Below are 19,786 nucleotides of genomic sequence, written 5' to 3'. Positions count from 1 at the left end.
AAGATCTGCATTATTAAAAAAAAAAAAGTCTTCCCAACTCTCACTTGTCTTTCACTCTGTTTCTGAGTAAAGCCAATCTGACAGGCTGGCTACTCAGAAAAAAAAAAAAATCAAATGAACCACCCAAGTCGATCAGAAACCTACCTGTCCTGTTGTTTGTTTCTTTTCCCCCAATGAAAATACATACAGCTAACTGCTTTCCTATTAGCTGAAATACACAATAGAGCTAGTTTTAATTTAATAAGGATACATCAGAGCAGTCAAAGAATGCAATACATCTTTGTTGCTGTGTTGTCTATTAAAGCAGTAGAAGAAACAGAAAAGGGAAGCAACCAAATGCCTGCAAAACATCAGTAATCCGTGAGTAATGGGCTACTTTATTTTCAGTGGAACATCCAGTTATTTCTAATGTGGTTACTTGGAACGTATCATAGAGTAATTTTCTAAAATCACTGACTATCTAAATGCAGCTGCATCATGCTTTGCCTAGCAATTGATTTAATCCAAATGTGGGGTCAGAGCCTTCTACCAGACACAATAAAGCAGTACCTCTAAAAAAACCCCAAAACATATGACCAAAGCCAAACTTTGTTTTATTTTTCATATTTACATACAGAAACTTTTGCATTAAAAAACTTGAAAACCAAATAATCTGTACATATAATACAGCAAGTTTATTCTTCATGAATAGAATCTTAAGTTTTCAAGTCAATTAAAAAATCATTATATTAAATAAACCAGTATTAAAATCCAAAAAATGGGGATGAGGATGAAGAGGAAAATAATGACCACAGAACATTTGCATTCTGCCCTTCACATGTATCATTTGTGTTCACTGAACATTTGTTCTCAGGGTAACTTGAGAAACCTGCAAATTCTGAGTTTCTTTCACTTGTCTGAAATAACTCCAATAGGGTCTGCAGTGGTGAGCTACAAGTGCTTTTCTTCTCTTCAGGTACAGACAGTCTATCTGAATTCTTTCCACATAACTCCATATGCTGTTTCAGGGTTTCCCTTTTATTCCTTCTCAAATTAAGCTTCACTTTTCTGTGCGGCTTTCCAGACGGTGAACTGTGGGCAGTGCTGGCAGCTGATGCATTAAGTCCTTTGTTCACAGCAGTGTCAGATACCTCAGCCTTCAGAACGACACTGTGCTGCATTTGCTGATGATTATCACATAAATCGTGATGTTTCTTGACAAACGTAGGATTGGCATCTGTTTTTTTCAAGCACTTTGCTGGTAGAACTACTGAATTGTTTAATTTTCGTTTTTGCTGCACTAAGTTTTTGTCATTTTCACTAAAATCTGTAACTTGGGTATGAGAATATAAAGTATCCACTCCTTCCTGAAAACACTGTTCATTCTTTTTACTTACATCTGGTACCAGTATTTCCTTGCTGAACGGCTCAGAAGCTTGAGACAAGTTCTCTGTGTACACTTTGTCAGTTTTCTGAAGGGGTGGTTGTATGGAATTTGACGATACAACAGTCTCTCTTAACTTCACAGCACAGGAACAATCAGTCTTCATGTTTTCATTATTAATTCTGAACTTACTTTTTAGTTCTGAAGGTTGTGATGGGTAACACCAAAGAGCTGAAGAGACAGATGCAGAAACAGGGGTAGGTATTGGCACAGAATTTGGCTGTAGTTCTGCAGGCTGGCGATCCAGTTTGAGTGCCTGCATTGCAGTATCCTTCCAGGAGTAAGTTTTCAAAGAAATGCGTTGCTTTTTCAGTCGCTCTTTCAGCTCATCTGGTCTGGTTATCTTTCCAATAATAGGAGAAAAACATCCTGTGCTACATTTTGTCCTACAATGAAATTGTTTAAAAATACTAATAAATATAAAAAACCCCGTGCAACGTAACTCCATATGCAACTGATCCTAGAAAAGCAACTGAACTGACAAAGGAGCTTTTGTTTTTACTCCTCAAGGAAAGATACATTTAGGGTAGTAACAAACTATTTCTGCTGGAGCTAAGTGCCTTATAGTTTTGATGCTTTCTTACTGATTTCTACAGCTCATGAAATTGTTTTAAAAACACAAAGCAGTCTAATATTTCAGTAAATCTCAATTTACAGTGGCATTAAGAACAAAAGAAGTTAATGAAGATAATGCAATGACTATAAATAATTACAAATATTCTACGATATATACACACGAAATTAACATGATTTTCTTGACAGGATTTCAAGCCTAACAACTCTGAGTATTTTGAAATCACGAAAGAAATAAAGGCTTGTTTTCATTAGGCAGTTGTTTGATTCTATTTGCATTCCCTTTGATTTCACTAAGAATATCCTTATCTCTTCATTACTTGCCTTTTTTAAAATAAATAAACAAGAAAGTTATTCCATATCTCCTGACTAATTTCCAAAAAATAAGACCAACCTTGAATAGTGTTACTGCTTCATGCAGAAAAGACCCTACAGTCCAAGACACCAAACAAGCCTTTCTTGCCCCTTCAAGCTCTTGAGCTCCAAAGAAAGGAACATTTGCTTTCTCTGTCCTGCACAAGTAGCACAGAAGCTAAGAGGTTTAGAGTGCAGGTAGGAAGTTTTTCCACAAGTAAGGACACCAGATTGACTAATTTGCTGTCCTTAGAGTATAAAAATGACAGAAAACATTCAGAGCAAACATTGCTGTCTTTCTGTCAGCAGTATTTCAGTATAGTAGATTTTGTGTTACTGAGAGCTGAAGATAAGTAGGACAGCTTCTGGCAACTTTCAGTCTCATCTTTCTCTGATGTCATCTGCACTTCTGTTTTGGTTTTTTTTCCTAAATTCTATTTTACAGAACTGATTTGTCATATACAACCTCATTGAAAATTTTCATGACTTATTTCAACCTTAAAAACATGAATCTATCCTGGTCTATTCAGACCAGGAATTTCAGAGCTACCTTTATGTTCAAGGTCCTGACTCATGGAGTCTTTAGAATTTACAACATGTAACTCACCTTTTTACTTTTTCTGTATCATCATCTTTGTATGCAACAAACTCATAAACTAGCTTTGAGATTATATCATCAACAACTTCATACTGTGTGCTTTGTGCAAAATTTCGGTGCCGCTCACTTTCAAGATGCTGCAATAAAGAAAAAAACATGAAATAAATTTAATAATACAGATATGAATATCCAAGTCAACAGTACAATAAGAAGCAAGTAAATATCATTAATTTACTACCAGCGTCTCTAAGACTAATAGCTAGTGCCTTCAGCTGTCAGAGATAGGTTTTACATCTTAATTGCTGATTCTAACATGGGAAACAATACAAATTTTCTGGTTATTCAGAAAAATATTCTAAAATAAAAAATTATAGAGAAACCTCTGGTGATACCACATTAAAGAGATATGATGGTATCAAAGCATACACTTGACATTTTACATACTGTTTGCAGATCTTCATATTTCTTCCCACAACATTCACAATATCCTCTCTTTTTTTTGTCCTTCTGAGGAAGCTGAGCAGGCATTCCACAATCCTTGTCACTGTTTATTTTGTTTCTGTTAAGAGAATAATAATGAGTCTTAAACAAGGAACCGAGTGCTCAACTTGTTCCTCACAGTATGTTCATTCTTACTTAAAACACCCCTCAAAAAAACCCCTTTCTTTTCCCTTAAACTATTTACATTATTTTAGTCAACACTTAAAAAACCCGAAGAGTTATGCATAGATTTAACATCAAACAAACAAAATCCAGAAACGCTTACTGCAAGAAGAAAGGCAGACCCAGTGGAATGACACATTAGCATAGAGCATCCTGGTTAGTACAGACATAGTACTATCACTGATTCAGACTAAATAACACAAAATTACTAAACAAATAAAAAAATCAAAGGACATTTCAAAGTTTCTGTGCACAGCTGATAAAATCCAAACTAGAAACAGGGAAAAAAATTAACACCCACTGTTGGCAACACATAATTTGGAATATGCTGACCAAATGCCATTTTGTCCTGTTTTCTAGGTAAAGGCTAAGTGGGATGCAAAAAAATGAACCTAAAGCTCTTCCTGGACATTAAAATATGAAGAGGTTTTCAACAGCTGCTCAATGATCTTCAGAATACTCATGTGGAAAGAGCTACTGCTTGATGCAATCTACTATTAAACCACTTAAGGCCGATATGCCAGCAGTAAAGCAAAGTCATCAATCTCTCCTTCCTTTTTACTTTGAAGGAATAGTTCTATCTCTCTTTTTACCAAGTATTTGCATAGATGTAAGCTCAGAACTTTACATCTAAAAATCTGTCTTGAAAAATCTCTAGCTTACAAAGCATAGCAATGTACTGTTAACACCCTGCCCCAGCATTTCCTTGGTTCCCCGGGACAGGGGACTCCAGTGTGTGCTTTAACCGTCACGTCAGCCTTCACAGCCTCCCTCTGGAGAACAGTAAAACTCCCAGAGAATCAGTAAAGCAGGGCAGAAGCAATAGGATGGATCATCTGAACATTGATTAAGTCTGCAGGTCTTGCCCAATGCAGAAGTAAGTAGAACTAACAATTTGTCTCCAACAAGTTCTTTTCCCAGGTAAAGACAAAACAAGTGAACATCCTCCTCCTCTGTCTCTCCCTCCCAAAATTGACATTGGTCACATTCACCTGCTGAGTATGAAACATTTTCCACCTAACCATCTCTTTGTTATGTGCCCAGTGGAAATATTAATTAGGAATATTTATTCAAACATAAATCCTGAATTATTTAATATATCATACTCCTTAATCCATCTAAACAAAAACTGCCTTTTTGGTTTTTTAATGCTTTAAAAAGAATGGGCCTTTCCAACATCCTCTGAAGAGACACAATCAGAAATTGCCTTATTAATACAGCAGAAACCCCTGCAATACATATTTTTTGCCTTTTCATACTGCTATCTTCCTTACAATTAAAAAAAAAAAAAAAAAAAAAAAAAAAAAAAAAAAAAAAAAAGCATCAGGGCAATATTGGTTGAGACCTCCAGCACTGTCTTACGGTCAAGACTGGACAGAACTGTGGAGAAGCCACTTCATAAAGAAAACAGATTTCACACCTAAGTAAGTCTTAAGCCCCAAGGACAGAAAAGCAGCAAAAACACAAGGTTCCACATACATGAAAGCTACCCTTCACCTAAATATATTTAGTCTCTCACGTGAATCAATTTTAGAAGTCAGTGAAAAGAACTCGGTAGAAAAAAAATTAAAAACCAACATTGATTCACAAAAATCAGTTAAGACTCTTAAATAGTTTCAAATCACAAAATTGATTTGCTGAAGTACTAACTGCATCTGTAGCGCTCAAACAGAGCCTGAATTCCAAAATGTATCACATAAACACTTGCTGTAAAGCCAGCTGCAATTCTACTGTGCTGCTGGCATCCACTTTTCATCTTTGAAGAATTGAAGCAGTATTAGCAGTCTCTCTCATTTCTATAAATTATCAACAATATACACTCTTTATCAACAATGCTCAGACACTGTGGTTGAATATCACTGCTTTAATAAATCCAACTATTTATTTCAGCACTATATGAACAAATACAAAAGAGGTCTTAAGAAACCCACTTCTTGTGAAATACTTACCGAACAGCATCCAAGATGAGGACAAAGAAGAAACCAGTGGCAGAAAGGAAAAAAATATCTTAGGCTGACCCACAGTGAAAGGAGAAGGCCACATTTTTGGAAATATGCATCTGTATGCCCAAAAAAAGGGCTAAAGACAGAATAAAGAGGGCATAGATAGAAAGACAGATACCAACAGTGCAGTAAATAGATGAAACAGGGCTAATAGTATTAAATAGCACAGAAAATTAGAAGATGAGAAATTATTTTAGAACAAAATTAGTCATCAGAGAACACACTCCTCTACCCATACCTCAATAAAATAAAGTTTTCAACAAACCTTTCCTTGGACTGCTTTTGACCAGAAGGATACTTCTTATCCACCTCAAATGGACTATATGGCTTTGGAACACAATAGTTCAGAAATGGAAAATTCAGTAACTGCAGATAAAATGGTCGGTACTGGCTGTATTAACAGAAAACAAGTGCATGAGAACCATCAAAAATGGAAAAAGGGCTTCATTACATACATTACTCCAGGTCCAAAACCTTGAAAAAGCATTTCTCCTTTACATATGACATAGACAGAATGCTAAGCAGATAAATATCTTCATATAAGTCATTCGTTCTTTCCTTGATACTTTCCTTCAGTTTCCATAGCTGTCTTACACATTCCTTGGGATACCAATTGTGTGCCTATTAGTTGTTTTGAGTTGAGTAACCAATAAACCCAAGAACAATTTGGACAACAGTGCCTTCGAGCTCCTGAGAAGCAGCTACAGCATTTCCCAACACCCAATGCTTTTTTAAAACATAATTTTCTTTGTAAAAACCAATCAATTCACCATTCAAAGTTTTAAAACTGACTTTTTCATTTTTCAGAAAAATAATATCCCTGTACACCACTGTACTCTCAGATACCAGAACTAGCAACCATATCAGTGCTCTGAACAGACTAAGAACTTCTAAAATAGGACATGTCAAAAGTTCACATACTGAATAATCAGTTGACTGAAATGCTGTTAGCAGAATTCAATCTGACTTTTCTCCCACATTACTATTATAAGCTACCCAGGCAAAACTACAAGAGCAAGTCTGGAAAACATAATGGCAACAACAAAGCATCACATTCTGCTTCTAAACTGTTACTTATGTTGCATAAACATTAAAAAACATCATGTTACATAAATATTTAGAAATGCTTCAAGTGTTTAGTACTCCACCACATTGTGAAATTCACATATATTTATATATGAAATTCTTACCCTTACAACTCTGTCCAATTCTCCCCACCATCCCCCTGTCCCTCATACCTATAGCACCAACTCACAGTGTACAACCAGGTTAAAATTTCTTTTTTTCAATTCAGGAAAGCGTCAGAGAAATCAGGTCAAAGATTTTAGTGCTTATAAACAACACCATAACTCAAAAGTTAGTTAGGAATTTAAAGGTGCAAATTATGCTCTGCAGAACCAAACTGTTTATACAATTCATTGTTCTCTCCGTTTCTGGATAACCAGCATTTTTTTACACAACAAAGACTGACTGAATACAGGACCAGAAATATGTGAAATTTTTCAAGGCTGAAAGTATCAAGTCTCATGCTACTGTGGATAATGAAATCAGATTAATAGCTTGTAATTTTTCCTTTTAAAAAGAAATGATTGAACAGGAAATTAAACTGAATTTCAATTAGTTATTTTAACTAACAACATCTCTTTCCTTATATCTAAACAGTCTCAGCAGGAGATGAACATAATTGAGTTGGAACTACAGGAGTGGAATTCAGTATGCAAAGTTTTATTCATCTTTTGGGCTACACGATTTGGATCTAAGAAAAGATGTAGAGGTTCAGGATTCCCTTTCATTCCCTGGTAGAAGTAACCCAAATAACCCACTCTCATGATCTACAAACTGGAATCACCTGTTAACTTGCCACTTCCATTACCTACCACAAATATTCCCTACTATACTACTACTTGCTTAATCTCATTTGGTGGCTAAAGACATTTGTATGTCATTTTAAGAGGGCAGTACACCTGACATCTGAAGCCATGAAGTTGAAAGGAATTGAGATTTAAGAACACACCTCCTCAAGTAATTCTGAATTACTCAGTTTGAGAATCACGTTACTAAATGCATGAAGAGAACACTTACCGACTCCTATCTTCCACCCTGATAAACGGACTTTTCAGTCTACCTGCTCAAAGGGGGAGAAAAGGAAATCAATAGAGAATTACTTTTCATCATTTATCAGTTGTCCCAGTAGCTTAATAAATAAGCAGAATTTATTTTAGAACTCATTATGTACAGGTTTTGACAACCTCTTGATTTCCATAAAATTACTCTACATGCTTCTTTTGGACATACAAATTGACATATGACACCACATGTGACCACAGGAGAAATATAACACATTTTTAAGCATTCAGAAAGTAAGTCAAGCTAGAAACCTCTACAATCATTGAAGTACTTACTTTTTGACTTTTGAGCAGCAACATGTTTTCCCTATTGAAAAAAGAGAGATGGTGTAAAATCCCTGTGAATATTATTTTGCACTGTACTTAAAGATTTAGCTGTAGATAATTTAAGTTATGAGAGTCTGTCTCCCTGTGTTAATCATGACTTCGTATGAAGTCATGATGAATTTTTCAGGAAACTAAGCTCATTAGTACTTTGAAACAAAGTAACATGTTTCCCAAAGAAATATTTCTTTCTATACTGGAAAAAAGAAGTGCTTTCCTTCAGATGCCTCCATTTATTTTTTCAAAAAGCAAATCTAGACAAAGAATCCCAGAAAGGTAAATTTATACACTTACTCTCTCCACCCTGAAAATATCTCGCCATAGTTGAAAGTTCAATCTTTAATACAGATAACATTTTTACAACACTTTATAAATGCTAATTAACTGCAAGGTGCAAAAAGCCACCAAAACCTGAAGATCACCAAGTATCTCCAACTAAAACAATAATTTTAATTTGAATGGATTTACACAGGTTGTATCTTTCATTATTTTAGCAATGAAGACTAAAATCTAGAGGAATATTTTTTTCTTCAGAAAAGAGTGAAGTCTACATTCAAGCATCAGCTGTTAAATGTAATTGATCCTGCTAAAAACACAAACTCATTTCACACTATTTGCCAAAACATCTCACCCGTTATCCGCCAGCACAGTGATGACTTGGCAGAAGATTTTAAGTGGCTCAAGAACTAGCCGATTTTACATTCCAAAACAACATAACACATGCTGGGTAGTTTGCTTCTTTTATTTATCAGGCCCCATGGCTAAACCAGACAACTGTGCAAATTCCTGAGCAACTGCAGACAGAGCACATGAGACCTACAAGCTTTAACGCCTCACTACACCAGAGACTAAAAACCTGAGAAAAGGGGATTTGCACTCGCCAACTCCACGTACTTGGCAAAATAGCTTCAAGACGCTTTATGCTCATTCTCTATGAAGGAAGAAAGAGTTGCAGATTCCTTATAGAGACAGCTTGTCCAGAAAATATAACTATGATTTTTCAAAATGGCCCATCAAAATGAAAGAATTTCTAATCACTCTGTCACAGGGAAAATTACACCAGGTAATGTAGCTGCCATCTACATCATACTAAAACAACAATACATTTTAGTAATTACTTTTGAGGCAGGCAGAATGAAAATTTCAGACAGTTCAGCACTTCTGACACTTCGATATCCTTTGCAAGAGCACAGCTCTACACACTATGAAATCAATGCTACTATTGAAGTTATTTTTAAATAATGTTGAAATTTACAGCAAGTATTTCATATTTTCAATGCTGGCTTTTAATTCAATTCACAAGACATACTAGTTTGTGAAAAACTGAAAATGAGCAATACCTTCATTAAAATAAAATCGACAAGCTTCACTGTAAGCAGTTCTTAGTACTTTAGTATTAGTGTTTTCTTAGTTAATGAAACAAATGACATTTTTATAAATGGCAGAGAGGCACTTACCACATCTTTAGAAGAACTGCCTGCTCTTTTGATTAGATAGAGCTCCCTTTTCTTTTGTTCAATGCAATTCTTAACATCTGGCAAAAAGTATGAGAATTATACTCAGTTGACTCAATTTTTGTATGTTTGCCATAACTTTCAATATTTCCAATTCAACAAAAGAACAGTTAAATGAATGTTACACATTCAAGTCAGGCTTGATCTAATAAAAACACTTACCATCAATATGAAGTATCTTCACTCCCCAGCTCAAAGCATTGGATAGTATACTACCAGAAGGGATTAAGTCCTGCAAGCAATAAAATATATTAATAATCTTAAACATAAAATATATTAATAATTTTAAACAGTAAATAGTAATTTCTTAAAATAATTAAAACCATAACATGCTATATGAAAACTCAGATTAAAATGCACATGCTTTGCTTCTAGCCAAAAGAATAATAGACTAGACTCCTCTTCTGTCTGTCTCTGTATTACAGTACCTCACCATCAAAAGAATACATTTAACCTTTAGACAAAGAATACATTTAACCTTCAGACAACCAAAACTGTTCTTTATGGTCACATTTTATAGTAAGATTTGAAGACAGTGAATTTATATGCTTCATGAGCCCCTCTCAAATCCTAATTATATTAGCAATCCTGACAAATTTTACTACTTGTCCTAAGACTCCAAAGCCTTTCCATTCTTCAGGAAGTACCCAGAAAACATACCTGACACTTCACTTTAGGACATACGCTCAGCTTCTGCCTGAGCATTCCATGACTTCTCCCTAAAACCACTAAGACTTTTGCTACTGCTTGTTTTCTACAAAAACAAACCACCAAAGCTCTGAAGCACGAGTTTGTTGATTATTTAGTTACCTGTTCTTTGATTGCTTTTTCAACCAAGGACTTTCCTCTGCTCATACGTACCTACATTAAAACAGAAACACACCTGTAGCCAAGAGAGATCATTTACATTGCTCTTAACAAATACATACATTAGCTACCAGGGTCTCCTTTTGTTCATCCTACTGCTAATTTTTCAGTAATATGCATCTTTCTCACAGGATTACAGTTGATACAGTCAAAGGGAAAAAAACACAAAACCAAAAAAACCCCAACAAGTAATCATTAGTTGCAATCATTAATGCAATGTTAGTGCTGGAACAAAGCAGATGGTGGGAATAAGCAGCCAGTGACACACACCAAAAGATGAGGTTTCATCAGCTGGGCTTGTGAAAATTATAGTCATGAATATAATCATAGCCTCTGTCTTATGCCCTGCTTTTCTATCACCAGTACATTTCCTTTTTCTGCTTTCTGCTCTTCATTCACAATGGGCTGCCTTTACCTATCCAGAGTGTTTCCAAAATGAAGTGACCTCCCCTATGCAATACAAAGACCAGCCTGCAGCCTGGTCATGATTCTAAATAAGTACCATATATATATAGTACAGCTAATTATTTTCAACTATGTTTTGAAAGGACAGAAGACTTGCCCATATAAGAAACTTCCCATAAACCTGCATAAATTCAGATACTAACTGTTGCAATTAATATGATCCCCTAAGCAAGAGCTCAAAAGATCTTAATATTCACAATGCTCAATTTTAATTATTTCCTACTACTACTAGAGAGTGTTTCTGCAGATATCAGCATTAACAACATCAAATCAGACAGATTTTAACAGGCTGTGTTGCTAAAGAGACAGGAATCACTGGATGATATCATGTGCCTGATCTAGCTGTCAAACATGACATTATTGTTGTAAGTCAGACATACTACATAAGAATATATTTTAGTGTACTCTGCTTATTTGCAAAAATGGATCCTTCTTTAAATAAGTGTAAAAAACTGCTGAATTAGTTTGAGTTTGTTAGGTTTAATAAGTTAGCCTGAATAAATTAAAAAGAACGTTTGAAAGAAAAGCCCTTATTCACCCAAGGAAACTGCTGCCACCTTTAGGAAACAAAACAGGAGAAAAATTGTAAGAGCATGTCCCACGGATTGCACCTGATTTGCAGTATTATTACTAAGAAACTTACTGTATCTACTATCTTAAATGAACTTCCATCATGTCGATCTTTTCGGGTGCTAGGATGAGAGGAACCATTTCCTCCATTAGATGCAGATTCTGGACTAGGAACAGGAGAAATCTGGCCAAGAGTTGGTGCAAATTTTGCCTCCTTTTTATTAGTCACCAGATAGTTGATATCTTTGCTAAGAAAGCTCTCCACTCTCTAAATATAAAGAAAAAACCCGAACAATTATTTCAGGACAACAGATCAGTAACTCAATTTTACATTGAACATTTTGAAGAAAAGTGATAAAACTTTCCAAACAATTAGGTTCAAAAACATCTGAGCTAACGAGAAAATATTTTCTAAATATCTGGATGACAATGACAATTAAGTTGTACTAGCATCTTACCAGTTACAAATTCTAATTTCAATTTCTTAATTTTGGAATCTTTATCAAAAGAGCTTTGCTTTGTTTTGATTATTACAATTTTTTACTATCTACCTGTCATACTTTCCAATTGCAAGAATGCAAACATTGCATTGAGGAATAACAGACTAATTCAAGGAAAGCAACTCTCTAATTTTATGTAATAGAAATTACACAGAAGCATTCAGCTAAACGTAAAGGCGGGTGTTCAGAAATGTAATTTACAGTCTGCAAGAAGCTATAAATTTACTGAGCTTAGAACCAGCAGAAAAACTAAAATTCAGGACTGCTACCATGTTTCACACCTACAGTTTTCATACAACTTCTCAAAAAAGTAGTCTTAAGTAGATTCACATTCTCACACTCAGCAATATAAAAATGTGGTCATTCTGCATTTACTCTCTTCTATTTTGCCCCTTCAGTCTCCTTCATTGCCAGCTACAGTGTGATTAACAGCTATCTGCTTTATTAATTCATGTCAGATTGTACAGTTGGAGGTATTTTCCTTTTGTCCACTAATTAGTGTGGAAAGCACAAATCACACAGCTTGAAATTATGCCTTTCAATTCTGCTCTGTACCCTTTACAGAAACAGAATATACAGAGAGGCATTTCTAAGTGCACTCCACACAAGTAACAATGGAACATGTGGTAAATGATCATGAGGCTGTTCAGCACCTCAGGTTGAGGCATGTACTCCTCAGAATAAGCCAAAAAAACCTTCCTTTTCAGTCTCTGAGTTTTGACCTTACTTTTCCCACATGAATTCCTAAAATTCTGGTTTAGAGAGAAAGACAAACAACAGCATGCACTTATTCGATGTTAAATGTAACACAATGCCTAATTTAACTCAAAACCGTGTTATTGCTATTCCTTACTGACACTATGATTTCAGACAGCACCTTGATTTACAAGCACAAATTTTATAAAATTGCTCAGTGTCCCTCTGAGGTCAATGAAGTATGGCCAAGGCAGTGTTCAGAACAGGTAGCAATTACAGCAGATCCCTCCTGCCCCTGTGCTTAAAAGGTGTTTAGTAATACATACAATGAAATTAATATTATTATTATATCCTGTACTTGCTTGTATCAGAGTTCCTTACGTACAGAAAGGAGAACTAAGAAAAAAATTACTAAGATGCTTATAAAATTTATTGTTGAAGTCAGAGTATTCAAAAACACTAAGATACTGTGCAAAAAGTAGTTAGTGAAGTTCCTGCCTTACAGGAAACATACATAAAACTCTTCTTTTAATCCCTTTCAGGTTGAGCTGAACACTGTTAGTTGTAACATGCAAACCTGTCAATATAATCAGAAGCAGCAGAAGAAAAAGCACCTCAAAGAATGAAACCTAATAAATTTAGACAAAATTTTAAGCCAGGTGAAAAATCAACTGAAAACAAAATTTCCTAATAAGAACTTTTGTTCCAATCAGTAAAGCAGCTTCTCTTGAAAACCCACAGAATAATTTGTTGATAAGTCCATTGTTTGTACTAAAGTTTAAGACAAACAGAAAAATACGACCCCATCTCAGATAACTACAAATAACACCAAAATGCAGCTGCAAAGAACACAAAAAAGGCATTCAACATGTGGACATTTCCTTCTAGGTTCATACAAGTCTCTAGTATTAACTTACCCCTCCCAGCTCTTGGAGGTCTTTTCCTAACTTTTCAGAGATCACATTTGATGGGATATCAAGGTAAAACACCTTCCCAGTGAGTGGCTTAAATTTGAGTTTCTCTGGTTTTCCTGTGTCTTTTTTCACATTCTTCAGGGAAGATCTTATCTTTTCTGTTTTTGCTTGTATTCCATCTTCTGGGGAAAAAAAATAAGGCAATTTAAACAGAACTGGACTTCGGTTTTATTTTCGAAAGGGAAAATTCCTAAATTATGGAAATGGTTGGAGCAAGCTTCCATAGAACAGCTTAGGCTGGAAGGGACCTTAGAGATCATCTAGTTTCAACCTCCCTGCCATAAGGAGGGATATCTTTCACTAGACCATATTACTCAAAGCACAATTCCACATACTGGTTTTACATTGTTTTGTTTTTTTTCCTCACTGGCTTACTTCTAGTTGCTTCTCCTCTGGAGAAGCTCAAGACAATGAGAGCTGCCACAGGAAGTGAGCAGGCCTCTTTTAGAGACAAAAAGGGAACATCCAAAACAGTCCCTCTGTTAAGTATTCCATCCCTCCCTGAAACAGTCTTAGACAGCAAAGGGAGCAGAACCACTACTCGTGCTGCAAAATGCTCTAAGAAAGGTTTATGAGCATACTAAATAACGCAGGAACAACAGTCAATTTTGAAGGATCTGGAAGATAAAAAAACCTAGAGAAATATGAAAATGAGGAGACATAGGTTTGTGTAATTGATCCAGAATCCAAACAGAAAAGATGGATGATAAGCAAGCATGCAAGGAAAATTCTGTAGATGATCACTGTTCAAATATGGTGTTATGCGCACCACACACATGCCACGGCCGTTCAAATATTAACACACTAAACACTGCAATTAATATTGGAGCACACATATTAAACCACTCAGGGATAATCAAAAGTTTGGAGCGCTTTAGCAAGACTGCAATAGCAATGAATAGTCCCTCTGGCAAAGGGGGTGCATTCTCACACCCTGGGCCTATGGCGCCCTCCACACAAATACCAGCGAAGCCCGCGGGGAGCAGCTCGCCCGGCAGCGGCCCGGCCATCTCCCACACACCACGGGCACGCTTTTACGTTTAACTCCCCAGCGCAGGCAAAGGCCCCCGGAGCTGCCCCCTGCCCGCAGCGGCAGCCCGAGGGCGGCTCCGGCCCAAACCCGGCACGGGGCGGCTGCGGCGCCTCACAGCCCCGGCCGGGATGGCGGCCCCGGCACCCGAGAAAGGCCCGACCGACGGCGGCAGCTGCCCCGCGCTGCCCACAGCCCCCCGCCGCTTACGGGGACGCGCTCCTTTGTCGGCGGCCTCGGCAGCGCTCGGCTTCATCTTCCCGCGGAGTCACATCGTGCTCTGCTCCGCCGGCTCCCCGATCGGCACGGCCGCTCCTCGGCCGCCTTCCCGCCTCCGCCACAGCGGCCCTGCGCCCTCGCCAACGGCCCGCGCGGCGCGGCCCCTCCGCCCAGGGGCGGGCCGAGGGCCAGGGAAGGAGGCAAGGAGGCAAGGAGGGAAGGAGGGAAGGAGGGAAGGAGGGAAGGAGGGAAGGCGGCCGTGGGACCGGGCTGGGCGGCCTGGGCTCGGGAGGCGGGGTAGGAGTGGCGACTTTCTTCTCTCCTGGCCGCAGCCTGGGCTGGGCTTGAGTGGCAGAGACCTTTGCCCCCGGCCGGTGCAGCTGGGCGCTGCTGATAAATGGGTATGTATGCAGGCGATTCTGGGCAGCAGTCCCGTTCTGAGTGAAAGAAACATGAAAAACAGACAAAATCCCCACCCGCCGTTGCAGTTGTTAGCACCTGAGGGGCTTCAGTTGGTTTGTGCAACTTTTTGATCTAACTTGAGGCGTAGTGAAAATAACAAAACGTTCTTATAGAGCAAACGAAAAGTTTAGAGCAATGTTTCTAATAAAGTTTAGATCAAAGTCTCTAATAAAGCACAGTGCCACATTTTGAAAGAGGCACTTCTCTTCGGGCATTTTATTTTCTGAAGTATTTTTATTACCTTCTCCTGTCCCGGCTAGTTGCAGATGTTGTGAATGCATTCCTCAGTTTCTGTGTTCAAGGAATTAACATTTGTGGTGGCATTATTGGTAGTCCCTGCCTATCACACCAGGAGCATGCCAGGGCGCGCAGTCATCACTCGCAGAGCTGTGGCTGCTGGAGCAGTAGCAGCCCTTTCTGGGTTCTCTCAGGAGAGATGGGAGCAAGAGAAGGTCTGGGTGAATTATTCCGCAGTTTATGGGCCACAGGCTGGGAGTTTATCTTTGTAAGGATTATTTGCATATCCGTAAACACTTTGCTGAAGTTAAGGGTAATACGTGTTAAACCTTTAATGCGGTTTGCAAGAACATACAAATGTTGCAATTCACGCAAGAAGGATTTTGAAGATTTATTGTCTTTAGAAAACTTACTTGCAAAATATGGCTCTAATATTCTCAATCTCAAAACTTACTGAGATGCTTGTATATAAGTAGAAAAGTAATATTGCTGGTTCTATATAACTTAGTAATGAAAATTAAAAATATTTATCCCTTGACTTTTTTGTGCAAATTTTGAGTGTAGTCTTACAATATGTTTCTCTGTTCCTCAACAGGTTTTTCTTCTCCAGGGATAAAGCCATGTCTGAAATTAGTAATATCAACATACAAAAACTAACCGTTGTTCAGCAAGCAATAGCCTCTTGTTGTGGAGCTATAATTACATCATTATTTGGTAAGGCAAACTGTGAAGCTGGCCACAGAGAGAATCTTACCAAGTGGTTACTCTTCAGTTTGACTCAGCATGATGCCTGCTTATGTATGTTTCCACTAATATGTTCAACAAAGATATTTTTTATAGTTTTCTCTTTTTTGTTGTCTTTGAAAATAATGGTTAATTGAATTATTTTGTGTCCCTGATAATCTCTATTTCTGAACATAATAATTATATTTACTAACTTTGAATTTCTGTTTCTTTTTTGTTCCATTTCGTGTAGCTATTCATTGCTTTCTGCTGAGAAGAAGCAAAATCATTAATAAAACTTAATTTCCATATTTCCTGCTGCTTCGAAATTTTTTTCGATAAAAATCTGTTTTACAGTACAACACACAAATCCTACAAGGCTGGTTCCAATGAGGCATAGTAATAATATTTGTTCTCTGATGTCTTACCCTGTCAAATACTTTTATTGTTGGATTTGATTTGGCTTTTTTTCTTTTTTTCCCTAATCATCGCTTTTAAGGATACATTTTTGTTACTCTGTTAAACTTCTGGATAGTAGATGGAGTTGATCTTCTGCTTTACATTCAGTCACTTCGCTAAAGACTTCCTTCCCCATGCATACCTAAGGAGGCATTGGTTGGTTACATTCAGCACTTCACAGTCTCTTGAAATTCTACAAGCTCATTAGTTCATACTTTGGTCTTCTGTTGCTTTTTGGTTTAAGCTAGCCTTTAGTTGTAACTTTGTTTTTAATGTCGATTAACCTGCAGGGAAATTTTCTAAGCACGATTTCCCCTCACAAAACTCTCCAAATATTTAGAAAATAGGATCTTACCAGGAACATGCTAAATTCATAGTCTTTTTGTTCTGTTTCACTGTGTGTCCTGTACATCAGATCTGTGGAATTCCAAAGATGGATTTCAATTGTCTGTGCATACCCACAATTCTAGTACAGGGTAAGATGTTGGTGCTCAAGAGAGGTATAGGAAGAGACTGGCTTCTGTCTGGAGTGCCAGCCTGAGACGAGCTAGAATAGCATGAGTGCCTGAAATGCTACTAGATGACAAATTTTAAGCAATTTAGTTGAACTCTAGGAGTCCCATTTTGATCCCTACATTGAGATACTGACGTGTGAGCCAAGTATTCAATCACCTGTTAGTCAACTAAGAGGCAGCAGCAGAGAGCTGAGGTGTGACTGCATTGCCTGAGCATAGGGGTGTCTTCAGCCAGACATGGACTAAAGTGTCTGACTTTAGCTGACACTTGGTGAGTAATGTTGTAGGTCTTGTGTCATTTCTGTCAACTCTGCAGGTATTTTGGATGCCTTAAAGACTCAGATGGGACCAGCTGCTTGGCAGGCAACTGAATCAAGCCCTCAGCCAATATAATCAGAGGAAGGTGGTCCAGCTGCCCTGTCACTGCAGTGTTCAGGATGTTTCAGCCTGTGATAGTTGTAAGGGCTGCAGTGGAAGCACTGAAATGTTCAATAAACCTTCACTCACTTTTCAAGAACCCCAACATTTTACATATTGGTTACATGCAGCAAAAAAGAAACGTACATAATGAATTTAACTTTTTTTTTTTCATTTGTATTATAGTCAGTTTATTGAAAAAGAACAAATACATGAAGATTGCTGTTCTATTTTATATGCCAGAGGCCAAAATTTGATTTTGTGTGCCTTGTGGTATGCTACTTATAAAAGGTTAGCAGCAGAATTTTATATAACAAGTTTTAGCAATTTCCAACCACATGACACAGTGGTTATTGAATGAGCTTTGTGTATCTCTAATATTTCATGCCTATACAACTGTTAGTAAATTAGAAAAGATAGATTTGATGTCTTGTAAACCATAGAGGGTGTGTAGTTCTCTTTTATCTCTGATAGCAGTGTGTGCTAACATCCTTTTCTCTCTGCCTGATAACATTGTGAAAAACTGTTAGGATTTTTTTTCCCCCACTCTGGAAACAAAAAAAGGGTTGTAAAAGTTCATGAGAAGATATCTGTAAACTTCTACATTTTCAGAACATCCAGGCTGTTTCTAAATGACTTCTCTTTCATTTTAGTAACTCCTCTCGATGTTATCAAAACCCGACTGCAAGCCCAAAGCAATCCATTCCATAAAGGTAAACAAGCAAATGTGTAGTGTAATGGGGGACACAGTTTGCTTTTTGTTCTTGTATTTAGCTGATAGTTGTCCTAATGCTGTGCTCAGGTGCAGAATGTTTGAATTTGTTTCTGCAGTATAACTGAGGAGGAGGGGGAAGCAACACACCAGTATATACTAAACAGACACAGTAGAAAAAAATGCCATACCTCCATACCATTTTAAACAGACTTTTTTTCCTGTCTTAATATTTTCATTATGGCAGAAGGTACAAGTAATACTGAGTTGAGTCAAACAATAAAATGCTGTTACTAAATTAATAAATGTTTCATCAGAGGGCTTATGTGATCAGGATGTTATATCAAAGTTCATCTCCTCCAGAATCCAGAGATTTTTGAAATGGAGAAGTCTTAACAAGTCACTTGCCCCTTGGGTTCTAAATAGATGAAGATATTGTGCTCTCAAAGATGTGGTAATGGTTCCTACTATTTACTTGTACTTAGTAAATGGGATTTAAAAGGAAAGAAGATGCCTGGGTTTGCATGTTGAATGTGGAGGTGAGTATTTACAGTCACATTTGCAAATTAAAATAGGAAAAATACTTGTGCCTTCTATCCTGATTCTGAGTAAATTCTAAATCCCTCAGAAATCTGCAAATGTGAAGCTTAAAGTATGTTTTTGTAATGTCAATAATATTAGATCAAACAGGTTGAAAGTACATGGTGTAGAAGAAATTAAAAACAAATGGAGGGGATGACCTAGTATTAATACAGACCAAGATCATAAATAATAATAATACAGATAGTATTATTACCTCCACTTGAAGTGGATGCTGAGGCTACTTAATACAAGATTTTAAAATCTGAAAGATATTCACAGTTACATACAATACAGGTCTTGTGTTAGTTTTACCTTTCAGCAGATGGTAGTATTACCTAAACGTGTCTTTTAGAGCCATGTGAAGGCAATTCTATTTAGTTGGACAGTCTGAGAGGTACATTTGTACCCTCTTTCCTTTAACCTAATTTGTCATTAGTAACTTACCAGAATTATTTTGCCCCTCTGTTTCTAACCAGAGAGAAATCTGTGCTGCCATAATGTCCAATTTGAAATTGCTGCTGTGAAAACACAATCTTACAAGGGTTAACTACATTCTTATCCACCATTTTATTAGGAAAGTGTTTTCTATACTCCAGTGGCCTTAAGGATCATGTATGTGTTCGTGAAAATGAGGACAGCAAAGCCTGGTATAAAAAAACTGGGCATTTCAAAGGGACATTGGTAAGAACATTTTACATGTATATAAAACTGCATTTTTAAGTAGCGTACTGTAAAGTTTTCAGGTTTTTGCAGGTTCTACTGGAATCTGTTATCATTGGA

The 19,786-nt window shown here is 37.1% G+C and overlaps 2 protein-coding genes across 8 annotated transcripts in view; one reads left to right on the top strand and one right to left on the bottom strand.

Moving 5' to 3' along the window:
* Window positions 1-570: 570 nt before the first annotated feature.
* Window positions 571-15,740, bottom strand: DBF4 (DBF4-CDC7 kinase regulatory subunit). Of its 5 annotated transcripts, none has more exons than XM_066316874.1 (12): window positions 15,603-15,740; window positions 13,594-13,772; window positions 11,554-11,748; window positions 10,389-10,439; window positions 9,741-9,810; window positions 9,522-9,598; window positions 8,017-8,047; window positions 7,697-7,742; window positions 5,880-6,005; window positions 3,393-3,507; window positions 2,958-3,085; window positions 571-1,809 (listed from the first exon to the last, which is right to left on the bottom strand). In XM_066316874.1, exons 1-12 carry the CDS (start codon window positions 15,640-15,642, stop codon window positions 744-746), a joined length of 2,124 nt encoding a protein of 707 aa, XP_066172971.1. In that variant the 5' UTR covers window positions 15,643-15,740; the 3' UTR covers window positions 571-743. The 5 variants fall into 5 exon arrangements, with proteins under 5 accessions (XP_066172971.1, XP_066172952.1, XP_066172958.1 ...); XM_066316855.1 differs by lacking the exon at window positions 15,603-15,740 and adding an exon at window positions 14,891-15,081; XM_066316861.1 differs by lacking the exon at window positions 15,603-15,740 and adding an exon at window positions 14,891-15,081 and having other exon boundaries at window positions 7,697-7,739.
* Window positions 15,238-19,786, top strand: part of SLC25A40 (solute carrier family 25 member 40) — a 17,068-nt gene continuing 12,519 nt past the window's right edge. Inside the window, exons 1-4 of one of the 3 annotated variants that reach the window (XM_066316926.1) lie at window positions 15,238-15,300; window positions 16,194-16,312; window positions 18,366-18,425; window positions 19,581-19,687. In XM_066316926.1, the coding sequence (XP_066173023.1) occupies window positions 16,219-16,312; window positions 18,366-18,425; window positions 19,581-19,687 (261 nt within the window). In that variant the 5' untranslated portion in view covers window positions 15,238-15,300; window positions 16,194-16,218. Of the gene's footprint in view, window positions 15,301-15,690; window positions 15,814-16,193; window positions 16,313-18,365; window positions 18,426-19,580; window positions 19,688-19,786 lie in introns of those variants that run through there. The other 2 variants (XM_066316917.1, XM_066316935.1) reach the window with 2 other exon arrangements.

Source organism: Sylvia atricapilla, chromosome 1 (genome assembly GCF_009819655.1).
Source record: "Sylvia atricapilla isolate bSylAtr1 chromosome 1, bSylAtr1.pri, whole genome shotgun sequence".
Classification (NCBI taxonomy): domain Eukaryota; kingdom Metazoa; phylum Chordata; class Aves; order Passeriformes; family Sylviidae; genus Sylvia; species Sylvia atricapilla.
Note: the sequence above shows the minus strand (reverse complement) of the source record. Positions and strands in the feature narration are given on the sequence as shown.

Coding starts and splice junctions, on each gene's coding strand:
- DBF4 (XM_066316855.1), bottom strand. CDS start 14,936: ATGAAGCCGAGCGCTGCCGAGGCCGCCGACAAAGGAGCGCGTCCCC. Junction 6,006..7,696: donor AGGGTGGAAGATAGGAGTCG/GTAAGTGTTCTC, acceptor CTGTTAATACAG/CCAGTACCGACCATTTTATC. Junction 3,086..3,392: donor AATATGAAGATCTGCAAACA/GTATGTAAAATG, acceptor TCTTTATTGCAG/CATCTTGAAAGTGAGCGGCA.